We start from the raw sequence: 27043 nt of genomic DNA, 5'->3' as shown, positions 1-27043 counted from the left end.
AAGCTTGTTTTCAGGGTGAACAGAAATTCTGGACTACTGAATTTGAAACATGTCATTGGCTGCACTTGAACAGTGACTAGAGGTCCTTACTAATATCTATTAGGCACAGTGAAGGCACATGCTGTCAAGCATTTATAAAGGGTTTTTTTGTGCAAAGAGTTATGTGCACTGACAGAAACAAAGATACATGGGCTCAGGCAGATAGAGACAGTTGCTGCAGAAACTGAGTAAGTTGTTCTCCTAGTATGGAAAGTTTCAGATAGTTTTGATAAATTAAAAATGTGCTGACAAGATTTTAATTTGCATTTAGCAAAAGTGAAAACGCTGAGTTTTGCTCACAGCACAGGTAACCCTTCAGCTTTCCACGCACATCTCTGTAAACATAATGCTAATTTAGCCTGGATTCAGTCCTAGCAGACACTGAGCACTCTGCATCTGGCTTTGTACACTTATCATCAGACCTGGAAGTTGGTTTAGGTGCATATTTATAAATCTTTGGTTTGTGCTGAGACAGAATCTGAATGAATTCTTTACTATATGGATTTATAAAATGTGTGTGTGTGTGCAATATGTTTTATGTATTGTCAGAGTTTCATTTAGGTGCATGTGTTTGTGCATGTACGAGGGACTGTCTCAGCCAGGGATTGTGTGTATATCTATCTATGTATCTATGAAAATGTGTGTATGCATATACATGCTGCAGCAACACAGCCAAAGTGCTTATAGTGTGACTGGAACCTGAATGGTTGACAGAGACCTGCTGAGCTCCAGTTCAACACACAAGCCAAAACACAAGGCCAGATCTGGGAAGGAAGCTGAGGTCTATTTTGTCCCTTTTCAAACACGGGCATTTGTTTGTGAGGGTCAGGAATAAATGCAGGAAGAGGTTTTTATTTTTAATTGAACATTTAAAAAGTGCTAAGTTAGCGCTGTTAGAACTGATGCAAATCTCAGTCCTGCACTAGCAAAGCAATGCTTGAAGGAATTATTAACTTTTGAGGGAGATGCTTTGGTCTTTCGTCTCTACAAAAAGAAATACCAGTATTTTGACCCTTTTAATGGATTATATCAATTTTCACAATTTTTTGTTTGTTTGGTTGGTTTTTTGGTTTTTTTTTGTTGTGAAAACTTTTCCAGGCAGAAGTAGAGATCCATCATGAGACACAAAAGGTTTTCAGCATGGATGGGGAGAGAAGGTTTCCGGTGTCTGAGCCATTAAAGCAAAGGTTGCATGAGGAGGATTTGTTGCCCTAAAACGTGCTTCTCCCTGAAGCAACAGTCTGTTGCAGGGCAGATTTCACTCTGTCTCTTCCTCTTGAGTCTCTCTGCTTTGTAAAAGTAGTTAAACACTTCATGCTAGGCCAGCAGGGAAGAGACTGGCTTAGTGACTTGGGGGGAAAGTCATCAAAATAACGAGAGCAGTGATCTGAAGACACATCAGTGCTTTCATTACCTGACTGTCAGGACAGTTTTCCCCTTGGCTCAGTATATATGTGAGGCAGAACAGTTCAGAAAGGAGACTGGCTGAAGGCTGCTCGTTTTGTAAATCTCACACTGATGGTGAACTGCCTGATTCAGAATGGATTTATGAACCTACATCTTCCATATCGGAAGTAGAGTCTTCAATGCTTGGCCCAGAGCATGCTCTAAATACAATGGCTCTCAGCTTTTGTGAGATAAATAAGGTTTGTATTCTCCCAGGAAAATAGGAACTTTTTTTTTCAAAGTAACATTTTTAGCACTATTTATATTTCCCTTTAAATTAATTGTCCCTCAATCCTTGGAAATGCTGGAAAAGTACTCTTGTGTAAAAGATGCAATCATCAAGCTGCAGTTCTGCCAGATTTGGTTTTGTTCTGCTTCCTGGGTTCTGTGGGCATCAATGCACCAAGCTGGGAGATCTCTGGCTGTTCTTTCTATGAAAATGAGGCAAAGGGTTGGTACACAGGGGGCCACCTCAACTTTATTGCTTCCATGAATTTTTCTGGCTTAAATTCTAGTTGATTCTGAAAACTGTTTTTCCATTTAATTTGAGCTATTGGCACATCACAGAGCAAGCTGAAAACCTGAAATCTCATATCTAATCTCCTCCCAAAGAACTTGTATTTAGGAGGTCTGAGACCAGTTTGAGGTGTGACAAGCTGTTAAGGTGAATGAATGAGGGTGTTTTCACAGAGCATTTAATGTGTTGTTTTCAGAAGAGGAGCTCAGTGTCTGTGTCCCTACTTCTCCTCCTCTGAAGTGATCTGAGAAAGGTTGCTCAGCAATACAAGTCACGTCTGGTATTCACATTGCTTTGCTTTATATCACTTCCTTTTGTGAGGCTGCAAAAAAGCATTTATTTCTTTACACAGCCTTCCAGTGTCTTTTATCTATCCAGAAAGTCAGATGAAACATGCTCTCTAATATGAGGTAGCTAATTGCATTATATGTAACTAGATAAGATGGCAGGAAATACTTTTAGCAGATCACAACAGTTTTCTCGCCTTCCAAAGAAATGTGTCTGTTACAGACTTGAATGAAAGGTCCTAACTGTGCAGACTGCACAAAAAATGTGCAAAATCCTTAAACTTTTACTGCTTTTGAATGATTGTTATCTAAAAATTATGAGATTGATTTCTATACAATATCACATCCAACAAGTGATGTTTCTCCCTGGCTGGAGCACTTGGGACATCATCTATCAAAAGTTGTTTGGAGTTTTGGTTTTTTTCCTGTGAAAATTTATTACTAGATTGGAATACTGGCTGTTTTTTTGCCAAATAAATAATGTTCAACATAACACTGAGTATAAATAATCTCTCTGTAGAGGTATTCCCCAATGAATCCTGCATGTCTGTTTGTTAACTTTATTGTGGTTATAGTCTTACCTGATATGGGTTGGTTGGTTTTGTAATCTTGGGAGAACTGTTTGCCCTCTAATCTCTCCATTACAAGGAAGAGAGGAATGAGAAATCCATGGGAGCTAGTGAGAACCCTAAGTGGCTGTGCTCCATTTTTTATTTTTTTAATATTGGATTTAATTTTCTCTAGCTGCTGGTTTGGGTTGGCCTTGCTCACATGTAGGGAACTGACTAGAGGACTGCTCTGATTAATGCTGACTCTGTTCCCTGGGGATCAGCTAAGGACCAGCACAGCACAGCCTTGATCTGCGTCCCCATCCTCATGAGTCTCAGTTTTAGGGCTGCAATGGGATAGTTCTGTTTCCTAACCCTTGGAACAGAGTTTTGAAAGTAAAATGTCTTCATTTGCATTTCACAGACATAAAATTTACCCTTTTTTAATCTGTTGTTTAATGCTTCCCAATTTGAATTATATTTAGACCATAAACACCCCCCCCCCTCATTTCATAGAAAAGCAAATTCATTCTTTTAGCTACTGTCTGAATATAATGAAAAAAACCTGTAACCCAAAAATTAATGTGTTTGAATTGGTCAGCAGAGTCTGACCTCAGTAAATTTACTCTAGGTTTAGGTCTAACTTGATTAAATTATACATCAAAGTGAGCCAAAAGTCTTGTTTCTTTGAAGCTGAAATTTTCAGTCTTTCCCAGAACCCTCCTACCTCATTTCAGATGTTGTAAAAGGAGCTGTGTAGGCTGGACACAAAGCAGTGAGAATGAAGTTAAGCTGTTTGTCATGCAAAGAACAGACTGACTCGTTGCTTTTGTCCAAAACATCACCCGAAGTTCCTTTACACAATTGACTTGTGCTGGTGTCCCTGATGCTGGGAGTGATTTGTATGCTCTGATGCCTGTGCCAGGGGACTCTCTTTGGAAAGAGCCAACTGGGGCACTTGGAATCTTTGTGTGCCAAGGTGTGAAAAACAAGTTCAGTCTTTGAAATAATTCCTGGTTTCTGATGAGTGGATGGTATTGGATGTGGTTAAGAAACCAGAATATATGAAGGGATTTCAAAAGATGTTACTATTTAAAAGATGTTGTTCTTTTCCTGCTGGAACTTAGTGTTTACAAACTCCTTTTTAAACATGCAGTGAGAGGATTTTCCCTGTTCAAAGTAGCTGCTTCGTAAAGAAAGTTATTGATGGAACCCAATGGGATTTATAGCTATGAGAATAATGTCAGCTTTCTGTGCCTAATGTAGTTTCTCTGTTAGAGATTATAAAACTAATGTTATCTGGGAAAAGCTGGATTATCTGTCAAAAAAACCCTATTAATTTAATCTGCTAAAGTAGCTTGGATCAATGTGCCAAACGCTTTTCATAGAGATGTTAATGTTGAAGTCAAGGAGAAAACTTCACGGGAAACAAAGATGAAACTTTGGACCTTAAGTCCACTCCTAGTGACCACTTAGATGAAAACTTTCTCATTTCACAAAAATCCATGTTCATTCATCTCTTGAGTTTCATGGACAGCTCTTACTTACATGGCCATTTTCAATTTTACAAGCATAAGCCTTCAGTGCAAGCTTTATAATTCAACATGTTACAACTTTAAGGTAATGAATAATGGTTCAAAAGCAAGGAAGATAGCAAATATAACATTTTACATTTACTAAATACTGTCAAATTACTGCTATCTGTTTATGTTGATCTGCATCATCCCTTCACTCTTTTCATACATAAATGAAGAAGAAAAGGAACAGCTGGTTTGTGGAGTGTCCATAGGCAGTCTCAGGCAGAAAAGGCTGTTCAGTGTAAAAGCTGACAGGGCTGTGTCTTCAGTGCATTTCAGGTTCTTGTCACACAGAACTTTCTTCCTCTTTTTGTTTGAATTGCACCTGAGAATAGCCCCTGCTGCCTGCCCTGCACAGGTAAAATAGAGCTCTTAGGTTTGGTTCGACTGAAGAGCAACATGTAGCAGATTCTTGATTGTAAAAAATTTGTGGACATGCTTATGATTGCCAGACAGGATTATCTCAGTAGCTTTTCCCCTTTTGATCGTCCAATTTAGCCTTTCTTTTCAATGAAAATGTTATTCCAATTGTTTCTTTTAAAGAAGAGAAGGACAGCTGGGCAGAATTCAGTTACTTTTCTTAAGAACATACAAACATTTGGGTTGGTGTTTCATTTTCTGTTTTGTTGTGGATTTGGCATTTTGGTTTGTTTTGAGTTTTTATTTCTTGGAAGGCAATTTATAAATCCTTATTTTTTTTCCTCTTCTTTCCCTACTGTACTTCAAAGGCTTGCTCTGACTGCCTAGCGTCATACTTCTCTGTGGAACTGGAAGGGGCATTTCCCCTCCACTCCCTCATTCATCCCCCATGGTTCTTACTACCTTGTGACTGGGATGAAACACAAGCAGGTAGAGGGACAGGTAGAGGGAGAACATAGAACTTACCATCATGTCTTCTACTGCATTTCATCTTGACTTGATAAAGTCTGTTCTCATGTAATGATTGCAGAACTAAATTTGGTTTCTAATTACAATGTTGTGGGATATCTCCATAAAGCTCATGCTGGAAGTTACCAGAAGGTAGTGATAATCTGCAGTTGTATGTTGGCAATGCTTCCCTTCCACAGGTCTGTGCTGTTCTCAGTGTTCCTGGGACTGGCTGGTTATCAGGCAGCTCCAGCCTGGGGTGCATTGCTAAGGATGGCAAATGTTACTGAGAGCCCAGCAGTGCTCAGGGTTCTGTGCAGCTTTCAGTTATAGTCTGCGCCAGGATTGGTTACTGACTCTGCATTAAAGTCCCTGTTCTGATTCTTCTGATTCTGAGCACAGACTCTGAAGGAAATAATGTGTCCTTTAGTCAAAGGATATGGTTATGTCAAGCATATCTTTGAGGTAAGTTTTTTTAAACTGGCTTTGTACATCATTAGTTTTACGTTCCATATAATAAACTCTGTTCTAGATTAATCCCTAAAGGCCAAATATTATTACTGTTATGTAGACCCAATGTTCTTTTTATAATTGGAAAGTTTCCTCAAGGAGAAGACAGTTTTGCAACTCTCTGGAAGTCACACTTTGTATTAGCTCTTCCAAAGAAGAGAACTGACAAAGACGCTTATCTGGTGAACTCTGAGTTATGTTCTTTTTTCTTTTATTATTAATTCAGTTGTTCCAGCAGAATGCAGCTGTTTCAGTGGGTGGAAAGGGATGATGTGTCCACAGAACAAGAAACGGTGCTGAAGATCCTAGCCAGTGGTTTTAACTTAGGAAGTGGACACAAGCCAGTAGAGGATTTATGTAACTTGATCTCCTTTTGTACTCAATACTAATCCCTTTCTTTGTGATGTGTAGCACTTTGAATTTTTTTTAAATTAAATACTGATATAAATTTATTGTTAGAGAGGATAACTGCCTTGTTGATTTGATTAACAGTTTATAGAAATCAGAAACAGATAACAAGCTCTGTCACTCAGCATGAATTGTTCCAGTTCTGAGAAAACCACTTGTTCCTCTGTTTAACAACTAAGGAGTTATCCAGTCCTGCTTTTCAGGAACACCCAAAGCTTGTCTTCAAACTTTATCAGTGTTTGCAAAAGGCAGAGAATGCAAGACTGAACCTGGAGCTGATAAATTTTCCCATGTCATATCCTTACTTTTGTGCTTGTAGATTTACCCAAATTTTCCTTGCTGTGACACTCGTTCAGATCCTGGTTAACTCCAAGAATCCCATTGAGGATTTACACTGGTTTCCCTGAAGGAATAAATTGACCCAATAATATTGCAATCATAATGAGCAAAAAGAAAACCCCACAAGAAAAACAAAATAGAATATTAAAAGTCAGCGTCATTGCATTTGTGGATTTGAAAGAATTAATCACATAGAGTTCCCTCCCTCTGCGGCCTCAGATTCTTTGGCCAAGTGTTTATTTTTTTTTCTTTTTTAGGATTTGTGTCCAACATGTGGTTAACTTTCTGGCCCATTGCTGACAATGTAAGGATTCCTATTACAGATAACCTGGGGTTTAGAAGATAGAGTTTTGCAAATGCTACATTTTAATCTGTGTGCCTTTCCCCTGCCAATTCTTTCCTTCACGCCTGTGGTCTGACTTGATTCCAGAAGAAAAATCAGGATTGTATTATGCATCTTTTTTCCCCCCCACAATTGGCCAGGATGCTATTGCTTTTCTCCTGTGCTACATGTGAGTGGAATAATAGCACACACCACCCTAAAATATTGTGTCATTTGTTAATCCTGTTTATCAATCAGGATTGATTGATAAGCCCTTTCCTACTACTTCTAAGAACTTTCTATAAAAAAATTGAACTTCCATGGTTATGGGGAAAAAAACCCCAAACCTCTTTTTAACAAGTGTGTTTGAGATGGGTTTATATTTATCTGAATTCCTAGAATCTGGACAATTCTCAGTTTTATAATGTATCATAAAATAACTTTAATCATCTCAAACCAACTGGCGTTTGAGCCTTTCCAACTAATTTAGGGGAGTTGTACTGTATTCTGTCTACACTAGGAGTCTTTATTAAGAAAGCTTCAGTCTAATTTTTCTTCAAAGGAATACTTTTTGGAAGACATTATTTTATGGTCAGATTTTTCCAGCAGACACTCATTGCATAAGTCTTCTGCTTTGATGATTAGTGATGCAGGAAATTGTGATGTAGCCTTGAGGCTCAACCATTTCCTGCTCTCCCAGGATTACGTTCTAAAATGCAACCAGAACTTTTGAATTGCTTCATTATAGACATTTGTATTCCTGCAGAAAATTCTTTACTTGCTAAGTGCCAGGAATTAGGTGGTAAAAGAAGTGCAAAATACGTCTGCATTTCTGTGTTCATTTGTTGCAACGGGAAAAGGGCATGGATGTGCTCCAATATATTAGAATTTAAATGGGTATTTTAGGTTTTGCTTTTGTAGTGGTCATAAATTTAACTTGTAACAACTACTCACAGTTGCTCACAAGTCCTTCCTTAAGTATTAGCTATTGGGTTTGGTTTTGGTGTTCCTTGTCATTCCATTCATTGTTGGAGGAAAAAGCAGGACTGATGCACTTGGAGACAAGAATTTACTTACCATGCAAACGCATCATGGATGGATCTACAGTGTGACTGTGGGGGGAATGATCTTTAGTGATATAAAGGTAACTTAAGTTCTTGTTAACTGAAAATAGCAGGTCTGTGCTCCGAGAGCATGGGTTCGTTTTCCTTGGGTTTCCCAAGAAACATCATTCATGGGATGTGTGTCAGGCAAGAGCTGAACTAGATTTGGAAGTTTTTCATTGGTCATTATTGGAGAGCTTGTATCTGCTCAGTTGTATTTATACTCACCTCTAATTCTGTAATCTTAATCTGAATGGAATGGGCTGCCCAGAGAGGGGGTGGATTCCCCATTCCTGGAGGTTTTTAACCTGAGATTGGCCGTGGCACTGAGTGCCATGATCTGGTAAAGGGACTGGAGTTGGACCAAGGGTTGGACTTGATGATCACGAAGGTCTTTTCCAACCCAACTGATTCTATGATACTCTGATATTTTTAAAGCTTTTTCTCTGAGAAAGTGAGTTTATACTAGGGCAGCATTTTGCATCTGACAAGAGAACGTGTAGTTTGTGTAATTTGTACAGTAATTTGCAATATTTCTGGTTTTTGTACAAAAGCTGACCTTTTTAAGAACTTTCTGATGTCCTTCTAAGAGCCTTTTCAATGGGAATTACCCTGCTTTTGTATAATGAGCAGAAATATTTTATTGAGTATGAGATAGTATAAAATCACCCATTCTTCTTTAAGAGCTTCCACCAGAATTGGGTTTTGAATGAGAGTGAATTACTGAGATATGGATAAAAGGTCAATTGATATAGTCTGGAGTAGTTGAGACAACCCTTCTGAGAGATAAGTAGACACTTTCATCTCTTTGTTTTACTGTTGTAGGAGTAAGGCAGACAAAATAAATACAGTTGATGGCCAAGGGTGCAGTTTAGGGGTTTCTTGATGCTCCAGTTAAATACAGTAAATGGCATCCAGTGGCAGTGGAGCTGTGCAGTCAGTTAAGCCTGCACTGCATCCCATGCTGCCCACTGCTCCAGGGTAATTAAACCCCAGCAAACGTCTGCATTGTGTTTGCTTACACAGGGTCTACCAAGCGTTAAAAACCTTGGAGAATATTAATGGCTTTAAATTTAAAACTCATTAACCACTGCCCTATTGACCAGCTAAAGAGAGTTTCTTAGCACTCCTCTGGGCCAGTGCTGCCTCATTCTGCCACAGAAATACAGAAGTGTTTGTTGGCTTAGCTGAAAATGTTTGGGAATGTTGGCAGGATCATTGGGTGAGATAAAGAGCGTGGCTGCTCCCTAAAGCAGATCTGCTGCAACTATAGATATTACCACTGATTTAGAATGTAAAGTAGTATTTCTTTGTCAAAATGTTTGTTTAAACTTCTGTTTACTGGCAGAGGGGTTTTTTTATTGTTATCCAATAAAAGTATGTGTGTGTGTGTTATTTATTAGAACCAGATTTCTGAAAATGCACCTCCTGAGTTGAATACTCTTATAAACTGATAGAGCTTCTTTCTTCTAATGGGGAGGTTTGTAATTCATTGCCTGAATCTGGACCCAATTGGGTGTGAATTGCAGCTTCATGGAGTGAAAAGGGGAACACTGAGCAATTTTGAAGAGAAATTTTGCAGTATCACAGCACTGGCTGTTTTCAAATAAAACTTAGCAGTTTCTCCCAAAACTTTTTTAAGATCTGGTGAACAGAAGGCTTAAAGTACAACCCACAAAGCACATATGTTGTGAAAAAGCTATTTTGTCATGACACCTTGGGGTAAAATCCTTAGAACACCAGTTCCAAATCAGCCTCTGTGGTTCAAATTTCCTGTTGAACATCAATCAATCAAAAATCAAAATGTTTGCAGTTTGGGCTAAATAGTGAACTCTGAGTTATAAATCATTATGATTCACATATTACTTCTTTTGGCCTGGAGAGTTTTTGGTACCTTAAGAATATTACTGTTTAAACAAATGTTAGTTTAAAAAGAAAACAAAGAATGAACTGAAACTCCTTCTTCTCTAGCTTGTTCAATCTGTCCTAACCAATTGATTGCTGTTGTATTTTTTAAAAAAAATATTATTTTCAGTTCATTAATATTTACAGGAAGCTTCAGTAATCAGGATCTACAAAAAAGATTATTTGCAGCCATGCTCAGAAAGGTCTGGATTCTCTATACCTTGAACTGAATTATTCTTCTGCCTTTATCTAGTGAGCTTTTCCTTTTCAATTCAGTGAGCAATCTGCATGTTATAAATAAATTCACTGAAGTAGTGCTGAGCTAAGCAGAGAGTATTATAAATATTCCACTGGAAGAAAACATGAACTGACAAAACATACTCGAGAGACACAGGCTGTGTATGTCCTTATGTTTTGACATTCTTCTCTTGAAATTCCCCCAGATCATAGATGAAGAGGAGACCCAGTTCATGAGCAATTGCCCCGTGGCTGTGACCGAGAGCACCCCTCGGAGGAGGACACGCATCCAGGTGTTTTGGACGGCTCCTCCCGCGGGGACAGGCTGTGTGATTCTGAAGTAAGTATTGCAAGGCACATCAAACTAATCATTAAAGTTCAGTTAATAAGTCTGGTATTTATTGGATTGAGAGCTAATGGAGTTTTTAGGTTCTTTTTTCTCCTTGACATACTTGGTCAAGCTTAGTTGTACTTGCACAGTGAAATGTTAGCAATTTAAAGCCTAAATATTCAAAAGTTACTCCAAGCTTTCAGTAAGCATTGAGCCAGTAACTGTAATTGAACTTGTTAGGCTCTCAGCCATTGATTTCACATATAAATTAAAAAGCATTCTCAATTTTTAAGGTAAAAATTGGATCCATCTGGCTGAGAGTTGGATAAAAATCATGATCTTACTTGAGATGAAAAATAGGAATGTTCTATGGGGTGAGGATTTTCTAAATGGACCTTTATCAGTAAAAGCAGATCTATTTGTTTAGAGGTGAATGCTTTCATTTTAGAGCTAGTGATCATCTGCTGATGTTTTATTACACACTAGCATGTGCATTTGGCTTTTTAAGCAATAGACAAAGGTAATACCATGTAGGTGCTCTTTGCTTTAGGGTCACTCATTGGTCTGTAGAACTATGAAGAGTGTCAGAGAAATGTCCTGTCCCAAGACTTGGCTTGCCGTATTTAATAGGAGAGACTGGTCAGGTAGGCGTGGAGAACTGGGATGTCTTTGCTTGCTTTGAATCCATGTCTGGGAGAAGCCTTTGAAATTGCTAAGATTTGTCCTACAGTAGAACAAAGAATTTCAAAGAGACTTGTCTTTGCTGGAGATGCCTTTAGTGACACAGAACATGTTTAGGCTTTTAAGGAAATGCTGTCACAAAGGTTATGCTGAAGACAGTCCAGACCAATTCAGGAAAATGTGATATTAAAATGGCAATTGATTTCTGAACAGACTTTGTAATTGCCACCAGCAAAAAAGGTCCGTGGCTGCTTTGCTCTCTCTCTGGGCTTCCTTTTACTGAGGGGCTCAAGATAGAAAACCTCCTTTTCCACATCTCTGTGGGTGATCCAGTCCCAGCTCTGACACTGGCAGTGGAACCCTCTCAAATCTTTGGCAGTGCACTTCTACTTGCTGCCTCTCAGTGTCAGTAAAATAAGTTTGTTTAAAAATCACCTGGTTTAATGTGTACTAAAGCGGTTCAAGAATACACTTAGAGCCTTTTCTTGAGCTCAGCAGAGGCAAGCTGTGCATCAAGCTGCAGTGAATCTGAAACCTGCTGCTTGCTGCATGGCAAGACTCGTTGTGTTGGAAGTTTATGGATGGAATTTTTTGAGAGTTCCTCTGGCAATCAAGAAGATTCCTTGAGTGTTGCTAAGCCGTTTATCAGTAAAGCTCCTTGGTCTTCCCCTCAGGACTGCCCCTCTCTCAGCTGCATAATAAATATTGCTTAAGGGACTTACTACTTAAGTAAAGTAATAATAAGGTGATGATGTTTCATAAAGCCCTTTAAAGAGACAAGATTTAACCTTTAATCCAGTAATGATATGCAACAACACAAGAATTGCAATTAGCAAAATAAATTAACCCAGACCTATGCTGTTATCACTGAAACTTGTGGCTAAGTTGGTTCTCAGGAGCCTGCCTGGGTTTTGTCAGCAAAGGAATGCAGTGAAGTACCACCAACTGCAGGACCTTGATAAGTGTTTCTTCTCTCTCCTCTCTGCTAGTCAGGTCATGCTGGATGTTTGACATCAATCTTTTTCTGGGCAGTATTTGCATTCTTGCAGAAAAGTCAAGAGAGGCTCCAGAATGCAGTTCTGATATTCTGCAGTTGAAAGTATGAATTGCTACTGCCTGAACAAACGTACAGAGTGACTCAGAGTGACTTCTCAGACTGCTGGGTATCCATCAGTAGTGCCAATGAGACACTGATGTACCAATGCAGAGTTAGATTAGCTGACTGTCACCATTTTTCATAATCTGTTTGGGAAGCTAAAAGAACATCTTGGAAGTTTAGGTTCACAGGGAAAGAAAAATTTTGGTGTCATGACTGCCTGTTTACAGTTTGTTGTGGGCATCTTTGGTGTGTATGTGCTGCTGAAAAGTGAAAGGAAATTAAGTACTTTCCAGTAAAAATTATGTGAAAAATTACCGCTGATTGCTGTATTGACCTAAGAGGGTAAGTAACCACTACACTCCTGAGAACAAAGAATGGAACAGTGACCATTGCCAAGAGTTGCTGATGCCAGAAATGAACATCATAACGTGGCATTTGTCTTCCTACAGTGTATCCCTCCATAGCACCCACACAGCAATCACTGATGGCCTTTTGGCATGAACAGCATTTGCGTTTTCTCTTCTGTTTGTAAAGAAGGTGGCATCTGACTTAGTTTGCAGTCAGCATTCTTTATGAACCTTCTTATTTCTCAGCTCCGGTAGAACAGCACGGAAATGTTGGATGCAATTCTTATAATAATATTATATGATAAAAGCAGAAGTCTAAAAGTAGTTAATGTTTTGAATAGTTAAGTCCAAACTCTCCGTGGAAAAATTCTGAGGAAACAATCCCTCTGTATTTTTTTTCTTCTATATATGATGGGTGTGCAAGTATTTTTTTTTTTATTATCCACACATACGTGGTTCAGACCATGGATAGTATGATACTTTTGATTTAGAATTTTCAAAACAGAATGGCAGCATTTTGGAGTCTGTTCTTTTTCACTTTGTCCTTGTCTACTGACTTAAATATGTAGAAAAGTTAAACGTATTCATAAGTTAAGCATAGCTGATCCATAAAAGCTTATTACAGTTTTAGTGCCAAATAATGGGATTTTTTAGATTTATAGTAGTATAATTAAGTCTAGAGCTTCTTCCAAGAAGCTTTTCCTGGACTAGTACTGAGGTTTGGGAACAGCTCTTTTTCTGGAGTTTATGAAGTCTGATACCTTTGATAGAACCATTTTATTGCTCAGATTTGGCCAGTAGTCTTCCCAGTGCTTTGTGAGCATGCAGTGCATGTGCTCAGTTTGGGTGTGACAGGCAGCATAAAATGACACAGACAAATGGCAGTCTGTGGTACTAGGGCTCAGTCAGAGATGTGCAATCATTTGGCATGAGCACATGTGTGCAGTGCTGGCTTCCTGGGGGACTGCAAGACACAAAGTTTAGGAGAATAAACCTACTTGAATTTGCATTATTATCACTACCTGGCTTTCTAAAACATCTCTTTCTGTGCAAAAACTTAGAATTGGGAGCGCAAAAAAAGAAGGAAATGGATTAACATGTGATGTTAGACTGTCATTGCTTAGTTGAGAATAATTCATCCCTTTTCTTTGTTCCCACTAAATGATGACAGTGAGAGGTTGGAATCCTTCAGTCTCTCCTTAAACTGCCAGTACTGAATGTGCTCCCAGGATGCAAACGATATCTGAGGCTCTTTTTAGCCACACACTTAAGCCTGTGCTTGAGTTGCACTGAAGACACAGGGTAAAAGACTTTGCTTACATGTTACACGCTGCTTGGGAGACCATCAAGCTTGAAGACCCCTTTCCACTCATCTGGTGTGTGCTCAGAACACTGTGCAGCTAAATCCAATTACAGGAAGGTACAGAGACTCTCCAGCACAGCAGTTTTTAAAAGGATTTCTGCAGATGGATGAACTAGAGAATCATCCTCTCGCTTTGGGAAGGGCCCCAGACACTGCAAGACAATTTTAAGCAACTTGAGTTTAAGAATGACCTAATGGGAATAGAACTGATTGTCATCTGTCAGACAGCACAGTCAACCCCATCACAGCACCAGGTACTTGAACAGAAAGTTTTTCTGTGTGAACTGAAGTTCTTAAAGATAAATGAACATGATGCACTTGGTCATACTTGGCAATAAGGAATCACTTGGCTGCCTCAGCATCTGTGCGAGCTGCAGGAGCTCCCCAAGTCTCAGCATGGGCAGGAAAGTTTTTACTACTCTATTGCTTCTCTGGCTACAGTTGTCTGTTTGGACCCTTCCAAACCATCATGCTGTGTGCAGTCTACCTGTTTTCATGTTTGCAGTGCAACATCCTTCTATCTCCGTTTTCTTTCCCTTGTTTCTTGTGATTGCCACATGTCGGTGTGGGAGGACCAGCTCACATTTCCTTCATCTTCTGATAAAAGTTTCTGTTCTAAAGCTTATTCACTAGATTTCTGAGCTCTCCAGAATGCATCTCCTTCCTAGCATCTTTGAAAACCTACTGTTAAAACTGTCTTGAAAGATGCTTATGTTTATTTTTGTGATGCACAATTTATATAAAAAATAATTGCATAGACAATGGAGCAGTGACAGAGCCTGATGGTATTTGTATCATCACAGGGAAGTAGAGAAATTTTCAAGGGTTTGAACCCTGTCTTGGTCAGTCTGTTTTAATATTTTATTCAATGAGTGAAAACTGGTTTAGCTTTAAAAAAAGCCCAACTTGTTTTCTGAATGTAGATTGTCATGTTTGGTTTAGTATATTCTACTTTTAATAAAAAGTGGAACAGTACACATGCATTTTTTTATCTGGCAGCTAATATTCAGAAAGTATATTAAAAGGAAAACAACTAATGGAGATTTATCTTGTTTAAAAAGGAAGGTCTTAAATATGGATTTCAAATAGTGATTTACAGCATTGACAAAAAAAGGACAAATGTTTATTGGAAGTTTCTTAGCAGTGATGGAGAATCACCTCTTTTAGATCACTTTGAGCCTCAGCTTCCTGGATTGGGCTGGTTCATTGTAGTGTCCCAGTTGTGTGTGGTACGAAACAGGTGCGTAAAGAGCTGACCCCTGTAATTGATGGGAAATGCAGAACAAACAGTTTGGTGCAAGTCCTTTAGGATTCTGCAGCGTAATACAAGAGTGAAGAAAATTTTGTAAATTGTTTTAGCTTGTTATGTATTAAAATTTGATGATAGGGAGAATCTTGTTAATATCCAAATTAAGTAAATATGTCTGTCAGCTGGCATAGACCTCATGAGGAGTCAAGTACTGAGGGATAGTAATTATCTTTTTCTCCTCTAGCATTTGGTGATTTTCACTGAGTCTGAGATTAGTTGTTAAATGTGGTAAAGGATGGCCACATGCAGATAAGTTATATTCAATTAGAAGAGAAAGCACAGTTCTCTAATTGGCTCCTGAAATAATCGAGTTCTCAGGCAACTCGTCTGCCTTGTATGGTGAATGTAGCAAAAGTTCTTGCTGTCAAGTTATTTATTTTTGTTATACATATCATGCTTAGACAAACAAATTAAAATCTGGTCTCTGTAAATAGTGCATTACCATTGCTACTTGCAGAAATGCACTGTATTCATCGTAGAGTCTCTGCTATTTGTTTCTGGAAATGTGTTCTGAGCCCTCTCTAGGGAAATGTCTTACAATTTTTGAGGGAAAATGTTGAACTTACTGTTTTTCTGAATTTGTAGTTGATTTCATGATTTTAGTTACATTGGATCTTGTTTGTATTTGATCAGAGAGTAGAGGAATTTTAAAGAATCACCATCTTCTAAAGAACAATTATGACAGATGTAGTGTATAGAAAGTATGTATTGGCAAAATCTTTTAGATAGTTGTGCTGTTCAGTTCTAGTCCATGGGACTAGGCCTTGGATACAGCCCTCAGTTTTCAGCCTCCATGTGGATTTTGACAGTCCTTGCTCTCAAGCTTCTCCGAGGGCAAATGACTCCACTAAGAGCTTTTTGAATATTACTTTTTGATTCCTTGTAACTTCAAGCTCTATGTTCATTCAGGTCACTTGGCATGTCACTCTGAGTGAACACTGTGCTGAAATATGATGATGTTGGAGAGACTAAAACAAGAACTAAATGTCATAAAACTCCATGAGTTCATAACTCCATATACATCCTGAAACTGTCTTGTTATGCAGCCAAATCTCATCTCTACACTCAAAACTTGTGATGAGATCCTTGGTCCAGAAACAGCACAAGGCATCTGGACAAACCCCAAACCCACAAGAGCAGCTCTGTGGTGTGTAAATCAACATATGACCAACTCCTTAACACCACAGTAAGAGGAGTGTTTATCTTAAATGCTAAACTGAGATAGAATTAAAATGCATTTCAGAATTAATATCTCTCAGTAAAAGTGCTGATATTATGACTCTCACAAAAATAATGGTGCACAAATTTGCTCCCATAACAAAGAAGATCCAGTTGTCAATGAGCTCCAGTGTGGGTCTGCATCACTCAGACTCCTTTACACTGGGGGAAAGCTACAGAGCATCTGAACTGTTGCCAGTGATATGGAAGCAATATATATATATATATGTGTGTGTGTATATAAACGCATACCTGTAATATATTTATCTGGTAGAGGATCACAGAGTTGAACTTAAAAATTTTTTCTTGGTTTTTTTTTTGGGGGGGAGGGGTGTTACTTACCTTATTAAAATATATCTCAAGTCTTTTTCCATACACTTATTTGGGAGTTTCGTTAAATGCTTTACATGGAATGCATTCATTAAATGCACCCTGTTTGTTACAAAACATGTGGAATATGGTGATCTTACATACTCTTTTAGGATTCCCAAATACTTGTGGGTTGTTCTTCTTAAGGGGGATTCATGGATTTACTGAAAAATCACAGTATTTTGAAGCAGATGAGCAGTAGCTCATAGTACACAATTGAAGAGCTATGAGCAGTGCACTATAAAACTGTGCCTCTAAATATTCAAAGTATAAAAACTAACAACAAAAAATCCCTGGTGTTTGAACTGGATATCAAATTTGTTACTCAGTCTTTTCCATTTTATCCTTTCAGTCTTCCTGTGTGATTGTCCCAATAACTCATGCCAACAATTCCACCTGTTTATTAGGCCACTCACAGTGGAGCAGTTGAGCCCAGTGTAAAGCATTTCCCAAAACCTTTCCATTGTGACTAAACAGGATGGCCAAAGAAATGCAGAGAACAACCTGCCTTCCTTGCCCAGCAAGAGCTCTCGGTAACAATCTGTTTATGGAACAACAGGAGATAACACCTCTAATATTATAAATAGCTATATTGATTTTTTTCCCAGTAGAATTAATGAGTCTTCTGCATGCAAAGAAATTATCACAATTTCTGTACTAATAGTTAAAAAAATATTTTCAAGTTAACTCTCACACAACAGCAGCCAGTAGTTGCTGAACTTCATTTTTTGAAAGAAGCAATAGCAGTACAGCTTAATATTTCATTGTGCATAGCTTAAATAAAATATTTTATATAAATACTTTGTGTATTTCTGCACAATTAAGGTAGCAGACTAAGACATCTCTATACATTCTGACAGTCCGTAGAACTAATACAATCTTTGATATATTGATAATGTGTGATTTTCCATATGCAGTTTTGTCATGTGCTTTCATTTCTCCCTGGGCTTCCCTTTTAGGAGTTGTAACAGAACTGTGCCCAGTTTTCAAGGGCTGGGGACACAGATTGGAAGGGAGTAATTTGGGTCTGTTCCTGTCCTTCACACCTATTATACTCAGCTCAACTCATTTCTCAGTGCCTCTGTGTTTTAAAAGCAACCAGGGGCCAGTGACTCTTTATAAACCTCTGCAGTATAGAAAAGCTTGTGTATTAGTATTGCACTATTGTGGTTCCTTAAAAGTAATCTAGATGTTTTCTTCACCAATCTATTTATAAAAACCTAAAAGAAAGAATAGGACAAGAGTTTATGAAACTATCTTACAGCCCTATATTTCATTTTATATCTTAAACACCCTCCAAAAGTTTACTTGGATTAGGAAGAATTACTTTCTGTATTTCTCTACCGCTTCTATAGTTATAGCAGCTCTAATATTAGATGTAAAAAGCATATTTGCATTTCAGTATATACAGTGGCAGCCCCCTGGATCTACTGACACATCTGCATTTAAAAGAAAAATCAGTTTCACTCTCATTTTCTTGCAGATTTAATATTGTTTCTTTAACTTCACAATGGGAGCGCAGGAGTTTGGAAAGTGCTATAAATAGATTTTCTTGTAATTTTGTGTTCTTCTAAATAATCTTTTTTATAGCACAATTAATATAATAATCCTATAAAATCTAGTTAGATTCATTCGTATGCTGTTTTGTTGGCAAAGGCTCAGTGTTGCAAAGCAGCTTAATGGTTTTCCTACTCAGAGATGGGTTTATTCCTTCGAGAATGCAAAGCAATAGAAAAACAATGAGAATCAAGGGTAAGAAGGATGGTGGTCTTTCCTCTAGTGACAGGGGGAGTGAAGTTATGGCCCTAATATGAAAGATAATATTTTTAACTGTTTCATGCTGTACCTTGAAAATGCCTATGATAGTTTCATACTATAAAAAATAAAAATCAGTGCTCTTGCACATTTTGTGGTGAATTGAAGTAACCTGCAGTTACTTTCATTGGCCCATATGGTTATTTTTCACAATTGTGCTTTTGTAAAACAAGCTGTTCTACAAAAAAAAAATCCATTTACTGTTGCAGTGGGGCAGAAATTCAGGCCTTAGGAAAGCTCAGCATACTTTATGACAAGACACTGCTATCAGATCTCTTTTTGATCATCATTGTCTTTTCTGCAGACTTTATGGAGAAATACTTCAAGAGAAATGAATTATTAAGGTTAACAGTGGACACAAGCATAGAGCTGATCAGAAGTCACCTGTATTCTAATTTTTGTTATTTTACGAAAATACATGGGATATTTAAAACTTTTATTTTTCTTTCTTAACAATTACAGATGCCAAATTTCTTGGTCCTTCTAGATTCTCAACACTGTTCTAAGGATCTATTACAGCTGGATGCTGTCTGCAGTCAGTAGCTTGTTCTGTTTTGTCATTCAAGCTCTTAACAAAAATATTGATGTATGTATGATCATACTGAGCTTGAAACTTTTCAGTGAGCTCCAGCTGAGTTCTAAACACAGGAAAAAGCAAATTAATTTGTTTTAAAAATATGAGCATTGTTCTCTAAAGAATCTTGTCATCTATTCCAGTTGTAATAAATATTGTAAGCGTTTTAAGTAAAATTTTGAAGAAGTCTGCTAGTTTGATGCATTTGTCTATTTACAAATCTAAACAGATGTATGAAAAATCAAGAAAATGTTCTTCAATAGTTTTCTTTATTGACAAAATTTACATTGAAGAAGGATAAATCCTCAATGAATTATTAAATCTATTGACGTATCCTAGAGGAAAATGAAAAAAAAAAAAAGGATTTAAGACATGTAAGGAGGGAAGTTCTCTGAAGTCTCTTACACTGAAATCTGATTTTTGTCTGATTTTTTTTGCTCCCAGTAAGTGGGGAAATAGAACAGTCAACTCTAATTTCTTTCTGGCTAAGTCTCTAGCAGAGTCTGCATTTTCATAAATTTCAAGTAGTGGGATGGAAAAAGAAAACCCAACTCCATAATTTTCTTGTTGTTTGCTGTTTGTAACTGCAAATCATTGTTAATTTAGGAGCCTGACAGCTGTAGCACATTTGCCATCCGGCAGTAGCTGTCAGGAGCACTCCAGTTTATTTTACAAACAGATGTTTAATTTGACTTCCAGACCATTGAGAGGAAACAAAGAGAGAAAAGGAATAGAAATAATAATGATAGCCAAATTTGATTTCCTTTCACAGCATAAAGTGGAGTCACTATTGATGACATCAGAAATGTCATTTTTTATTACTGGATGTTTTAAATCAGCTGCTTTATAACCACATAAACTGAAATTGTGCACAGTAACTCACATGAAGGAACTAATTTGTCTTATGTCAGAAGCTGAATGTGTTATTTTAATATAATGGGAAGAATTTTTAAAATAGGTATTTTATCCATGAATCAACATGTCATCCTATTTGTGTGGTTTACAGATAAAGATGTTTTTGTCTCTATTAACCCAGGACAGCAATGGGCCCACTGCCACAGAGCCTTGGTGTTGGTGGCTGGGGCATTCCCATTTCAGACCAAGGCATGGCAAGGGCAAGTTGAGTACAGTGAGGATGAAAGGAGGTAATTAAAGCTAAGTGGCATAATAGGGTTAACTTTTAGTTGAATTTTTTTTTGCAATTTAGTAATTTAGTGATTTTATCCAGTATGTGCCCAGTGAGTAGGAGGCTTTAACGAGCAGTGCTGTGAGAGTATCTTGGCGAGATCCTCCATCATTCAAAATGTCTATTGACCCAGACAAAGGAATGGACATTAGTAGTGAATGGCCTTGATCCTGCAACACTTTGGCAATTCTTAGATGTTACAAAGTCATAAATGTGGCACAACTTGCTGATCATTTGCTCCTTCATAATACAATTTGCTCAGGTACTTCAAGTTTGTATTCTATGAATGTATATAAGTAAACCTGCAGTCAGATTAAAGAAGCTCTATTGGATGGACCTTTTTGTAGGAAACTTTTCAATATTAGCCAAATTTTTCTTCAATGCTGATGTAAATATTTGCTGAAGTGCCTTCATGCCCACAGAAATCTAGAATAGCTCTGCAGAGCATATTATACAGTTAAAATTTCAAGCACAGCTGTGTTATATTATGAAATGCCAATGGTTGAATTAAGAATGTGTTGGATTCTGACCATCCTTACTTATATTGAATAGTATTTCCATTCTCATGCAAATTTACATTTATTAGCTAGAGATTCTCTAAGAGTGACATATAATATCAATAAGGGTCTTAGAATCTGAACACTGTATTTTTCTTCATTCTTTCCTTCATGTGAAGCACCACAAAATCAATTATGACTTGTTTCCTTAAAGAATCATCTATCTGTATTTTTGCAGTTCTTTAGAAATCAAGAAAGGCAGAAAAACAACTAGAATAGGAATTGTTCATTGTATAAACTGACTGTGGAATTGATGTTGTCTTTCTAGTTACCTGGTTTGACAGCCTTTCTTGCTCCCTGCACTGACAATTTTTTAAGGCAATTGTTGAAAGGATTGAAATGCTAAATCCAACCAATAATTGGGTAGGCTATTCCTTTCTTTTCCTTGCAGTAATTAGGTACCCACTTTTTCTATAATTTCTCCTTCATTGGACATGCATTAAATATCTTTGCTACCTGAACAGCAGCCACCTGAATGCTTTTTGTGCTGCTTTTCCGAAGAAATGGATTTGTTGCTCCATCAGTTCACTGCACCAGCAGAATGTAGTTTAAAGTCTTGCAATGCACTAGAAAGCACACTTGATTTTTTTGATGTTTTCTGGGTTTTCATTTGCTGCAGCAAGGACAGGCTTACAGGCACAGGGGCTGTGTCTGGGCAGGGAATCAGCTCTGTGCACCAGGAGCATGATGAGCTTGATGCTCGCTCACTGCAGTGTGTGTGGCCTCATGACACCCTTAGTATGTACCAGCTCATTCAAGTTTCACAGATTACCTGTGGTTTCTTCCCATAGATTTCTCTGAAAATGCAATATACTCTTGTTTTATGCACAGAAAAAAAGGTGTGCTCTCTTCTGGTGCAGTTGTCTCGCAGTTGTTTGCTGAATAGAATGTGATGAGAGGGAACTCGTATGGAAAATAAAAAATGTTCCACACTGCAGAGCTGACATCGTGTATTGAGGTATCACCATTTCATGATTGTTGATAAAGAAATTGTCTTATTCATCAGATTCAATTTAGATAACAAAATAGTAATAAGCAGGCACTTCTGTAATTTCTCTGAGTTAATCGTGGCCAAAACATTGTCCTCAATATAATAAAGAAACACAAATGGCTCATCATTCTTTCCATTTTTATAATAGTAATCTGCTTTTCTGCCACATACAGTTCTCACAAAGTACTAACTTTGTTCAAGCAAGTAAATAAAATAAAATTGAACACAAAAAGAGGAGACAAATTTGACAGGTATTTGGATATGTGTTTTCTTCATTGTCTTTTTCAGTAAACCACTTTGCTTAGTGAGATAAAGTTTTAAGTGCTGTCCGTACAGTTTTCAAGTTGTCCAGTGGCTACTCATGCATGACAAGAAACTCAGGCTGTGATTGTCTTCTGATAAAGTGGAAGTGAAGCTGGTAATTGATTTCAGTAGAGGATCAGCCAGGTCTCTCTAGATGTCATCTCACATACCACAGCAGCATAAGGTTTCAGGACACATCGAAGTTTTCGAAACACCCTCAACATCAGCATGTCTGATAATTGTGTGTTTTTAATTTTCAAAGCATGCCATTTTTTCTGTGTGAACATTTGGTGGGAACAAATGACTCCCTGCTGTAATAAACAAGTCACAGAGGTATAGCCTATGTTTTTGTCTTGAAGGTCAGGATATTTATTTCCTTGTTCCTTCAATTTGGAAGTCTAAACCAACTATTGGAAAAGTTTAAATTGCACTGCTTGGGTGTCAATCTCCTAAACATCATGGATTCAGCCATTTCCCATGCAGATATCTGGAGGACCCCTGCTTGTCTCCACCCTTGCTCTGTTTCCTTCTGTATCTCTAACCCACATTAAAACATCTCCATATTGAAGTTTCTAATGAAGTTAAGAATCTCATTAACTGCATTGTTGTTCCAAATAAAACTCGATAGGGCTGAATTCCAGTTGCTGGTCTATGCCTGCTTCTCGAAGCTGCTGATATGAAGGGTAATTTATCATCCTAATCCCTTTCATTGCTGCTTACTGCTGTTCACAATGCTTCTTTAATAGTCTTACTCATTGTGCTCTCCTTGTCCTGATGGCTGAGGGAGATACAGGCTGTGTAGCTTTGGCTTAATCTCTGCTCCTTTAAGCATGGCTGTAATCACTTCCTCTGAAATGCTGACCTTTATCCGGATCAACACGACTTCAGGAACCCCACTGAGGTAAAAGGCTTCTTGATACTGTTGGGTTTGTTTCCTCTGCCTGCTGCTGGGTTTTGTTGTATTCAAAGAGCTTAAAACCACTGTGAAAAGGCTCATACGCTTCCCAGGAGTGTCATCACCCCAGACTGATGTGGGGGACTAATGTATATATTCTGTACATAATCCACAGTCTGCCAACCCACTGCTGCAGCAAAGGCATCTTGACTACACTGTGTTCTTGCCCCTCCCATGCACATCTTGGACAAATTTTGATCCTTTTCCTAATTGTTTCTGTACCCTTCAATACTTCTATTTCCTTGTCCCTCCCTGAGAGTATTTTTCTGATGTTCATGTTGTGTGTCTGGCAGTTCTTCTTTCTGCGTTGTGTGTTTGCTCCGTTGTAGCAGAACTGCTGTCAGTGCCCCTGGTACTGGCACCTAATCAGACACAAGAAGGTTGGATTGGTTCAGGGCTGAAGCCTGTAGACCAAAGCCCCTGATGTCCAGGCTCCCTGATGCCCAGACTCCCTGCCTTTGCATTCTCCAAGAATCTGTGTGCCAAAATTTTGTAGCAATATCTGCTACAAATTTTCTCACTTTTTTTCTGCACGTAGTTTTTCAGCCTGGACAACTGGATGAACTGGACACCACTCCAACACTGTTCTTAGCCACGAACTTGTTGCAGCAGATGTTGAACAAAGAGTAGGAGGAGAAGCTTGTTGAAAACCTGCTTAATGATGTAGAATAATTCAATGGATTAATTTGATCTTTCTTTGACAATTATGCGTTGCATAAGCAGGGTGGTCTTTCACCTATTTCTCATCTTTCTGGTGGCTCTGGTTCCAGTGGATTTGTGGTGTCAGACTTAACCTCAAGCACTAAAGATACTGCAGCAAAAAATTCCTTGGGCAAACACATGGACAATATTAAGGTTTCTTAAGAAGCAGTATTAAGCATTTAATATAAAATTAAGGTATATCAGTTTCAGTTGGTATTAGTTTGTTCTGCTGTGGTGCTTTCACCTTTGGCCTCCTGTCAAATTGAAGTGAGGTGAAGATTTTTCTGGATTTGAAAACATCAAATATTTTATTCCAATTTAGATTCCTCCCACTGAGTATCTGGCAATCAGTATTTTACCGGTGGGTGGATGTTGTTAGGATGTTGCTCTTGACATGCAAATTTTTGTCTGTGCAAGCCAATAATTTACTCATTAAAACATAACTTCAGTATATTGCTAGTTGGTAACTTGAAGAAAAGGTAGTTGGAGAATGATAGATCTGTTATTTTTCACTTGATCTTCAAATTCTTTTACTTCTCTAGTGATATTAAAGATTTAGAACATTTTTTCTGAAGCTTTGGGAGATTTTTTGCCCAGCTTCAGTAGCTCTGTGCACTCATGGTCATGCTTAAATTTTATTTCTTTTCCCTTTTTTTAATACAGTGTACAAAAAGAGTGTGGGGTGTTTTTTTTGGGTCCTCCCAGCCTGGAGTGAGGAAAGGTGATTCAAGAGGGCAGAGGAATAGTAATAGGACAGACATAAAGATTAAGTGAAATGCTGTAAAAGGGCAAATGTGCTTTTTACTGTTCCCAGCTGTCCACTCTTGCTGTTCAATAATGGCCAAATGGACAGAGGTCAAAGAGTGCCACAAAGAAACCTGGGAGTGGTGAGGGAGGAGCAGCACATGGAGGGTTTGAAAGGTGGCCTTTGCCTGTGTGCTTTGCCTTCCGCCCCAGCCTGCACATTGTTCCCATCTACCATACAAAACTATTCCTTAGAATAACACAATAAATCCTCCAACCACACAGACCTAGCCAAACTTTTCTGCCTTTTCCTTGCAATAGAATTCATAATGCTTGGCTTTGAAACTCAAGGAGATGGTACCTGCTACAAAAAATGGTGACTATTGAAATCCCTGGTGAAGATAAAGCCCCTGTGAAAATTTCTCAGGAGTCCTAGACATTCATTCTTTCATCTTGTGTTCCTTTGGTGACTTTTTTTCTTTGTTGCAAGTAATAGGGGTAGTGTACATGTCAGAAATGATTTTGTCAACATGGGTTTTTATTCTGAAGGTTTTAGATTTAACATTTATGTCTTGTGGCCGTTCAAGCAAAGAACAGAGAGATTTTCTGAGGAAAAATATGAGATAGCAGCATGTATAATTGTTTTCCTTTGGAGCTTTTCGTTGTATTATATATGATGGCCAAATTAGTCCTGCAGTCAGGGAGCTCCCATGTAGGTGTGTGGTGGCAGACCTGAGTGGGACATGAAGGGCACCAAAAGGATTCTGAAACTAATGCAAATTTTTAAGACATGTTTAGAGTCCTCTACTCTTGCTGTGGGGTTTTCTCTGAATTATATTTTCTGACAGTGTATGTGAAATGTTGAAAAATAAAGCTGAAGAAGGATATTCTGGTGTGTAGGTATGCACTCATTTTTGGACGTGAACATCTTTTGCTGTTGTTTATGTGACTAGTCTGTTAGACCCTCATCCTGTGCAAGGGATGTAAATGTGGAATTATGGCAACTTCATGCTAATATCAAATCTCAGATCTGGTTGGTTTGTTCAAACTGTGATAACAGCACACTTAAAAACAAATGAACAAGACCAACAGAATAGCAATAAAAAATGCATTTTCTCTGTTAGTTTTAAGTTAGGTATTAAGAAAGAAATAATTTACTGCAAATTTTTAGTAGCGTTGAGCATTGTCAGTGTTGGCTGATGACAGACGTAGATTCTGGTGTGGATGGAGCCCGTCCTGGTGACGCAGCACACTTCCCTAACTGAAAATTATTATGAAGAGCACAGTTTATCAAATGTACTACCAGTGTAATAATTGCTGGACATCTGTTGTCTAGAGGTTTGCATTTGCTTTCAGGTGAATGTCTCCTATATATTAGAAAAAGAAGTAAATATTACCAGTAAACATCTGGGAGTTGGTGCATTTCCTGACATTGCAAGTGCTTGTCAGGAGCAAAGGGTTGGCTTTCCTCTAAGACAGCACAGGAGGAAATAAAATGAGAACATCCTGAACAATACATTAGAATTATGAAATCCAGTAGTACCAGCAAAACTACAGGAGGTGTAAATGCGTGGTTTTCACCTCACTTTCTGGTTCTAAAGTAAATGGTACTTTTAGAAATTCTTTCTCTTCAAAAGTCCTGTGTCTTTTCTAGAGCTTTTCAGAGGAGAAGGGCACAGTTTTTCTGGGAGGGTGCTGGAGAGGGACTTTCTTATTGCATGGCAGGCTTTTCACACTCCCCTCAGTGTGTTCTGCCCAAACTAAGCCAGGGCAGCCTCTTGCCTGCCTGTATCCAACCACAACATTCTGAAGAGTATTGCCACAACAAATAGCACAGAAGCAACTGAGTATTCCTTCACTTTGCTGTGAGAACTACAAAACAGAAATAAGTGACACTTTTAGAATAATTTATTTGGTTTTCTTTTATAAAAGCAGGTGCTGCTGGGTTTGTATATGCCTGTAACTTCAGTTTGCCTCCTTAGTTTGGTGATGGAAAAGCCTCAGCACAAATCCAAGAGTGTGACTTCAAAGAAATAGAGAAACAGATTTTTGGAGTTATGTTTGTTTCCTTTTTATTTCTTTCATTTTTTTTAATTTGTGGATTTCAGATAGAGAGAAACAAGTTGACAAGAAAAACAAGAAACAAGAAATTGAAGATCCAGTTCTATATATTAATCTGGGAGGGAAAGCAATTGAATATCCCCTTCCTATTAAGCTCATACAGCACTCGCAGTGATGGGAATGATTTATCTAGACTAAACAGAGGTGTAACTTGGGCAATTTCTTAAAAGCTTTCTTACCTCTCTGTAAAAGTTAGCCATTCCATTTTTAACTCCTTCTGTAAGCCTCAAAACCAAAGGAAAGAATGTTTAGCCCAAAGATCAGAACTTTTAT

At 38.1% G+C, this 27043-nt stretch overlaps 1 protein-coding gene across 1 annotated transcript in view; it reads left to right on the top strand.

Moving 5' to 3' along the window:
* SPON1 (spondin 1) overlaps positions 1-27043 on the top strand; it is a 185442-nt gene that overhangs the window by 23165 nt on the left and 135234 nt on the right. Inside the window, exon 3 of the mRNA XM_071559033.1 lies at positions 10312-10445. Within this exon, the coding sequence (XP_071415134.1) occupies positions 10312-10445 (134 nt within the window). The remainder of the gene's footprint in view (positions 1-10311; positions 10446-27043) is intronic.

This window comes from Pithys albifrons, chromosome 6 (genome assembly GCF_047495875.1).
Source record: "Pithys albifrons albifrons isolate INPA30051 chromosome 6, PitAlb_v1, whole genome shotgun sequence".
Lineage (NCBI taxonomy): Eukaryota > Metazoa > Chordata > Aves > Passeriformes > Thamnophilidae > Pithys > Pithys albifrons.
The sequence above is the reverse complement of the archived record's forward strand: the minus strand, read 5'-3'. Positions and strand labels throughout refer to the sequence as shown.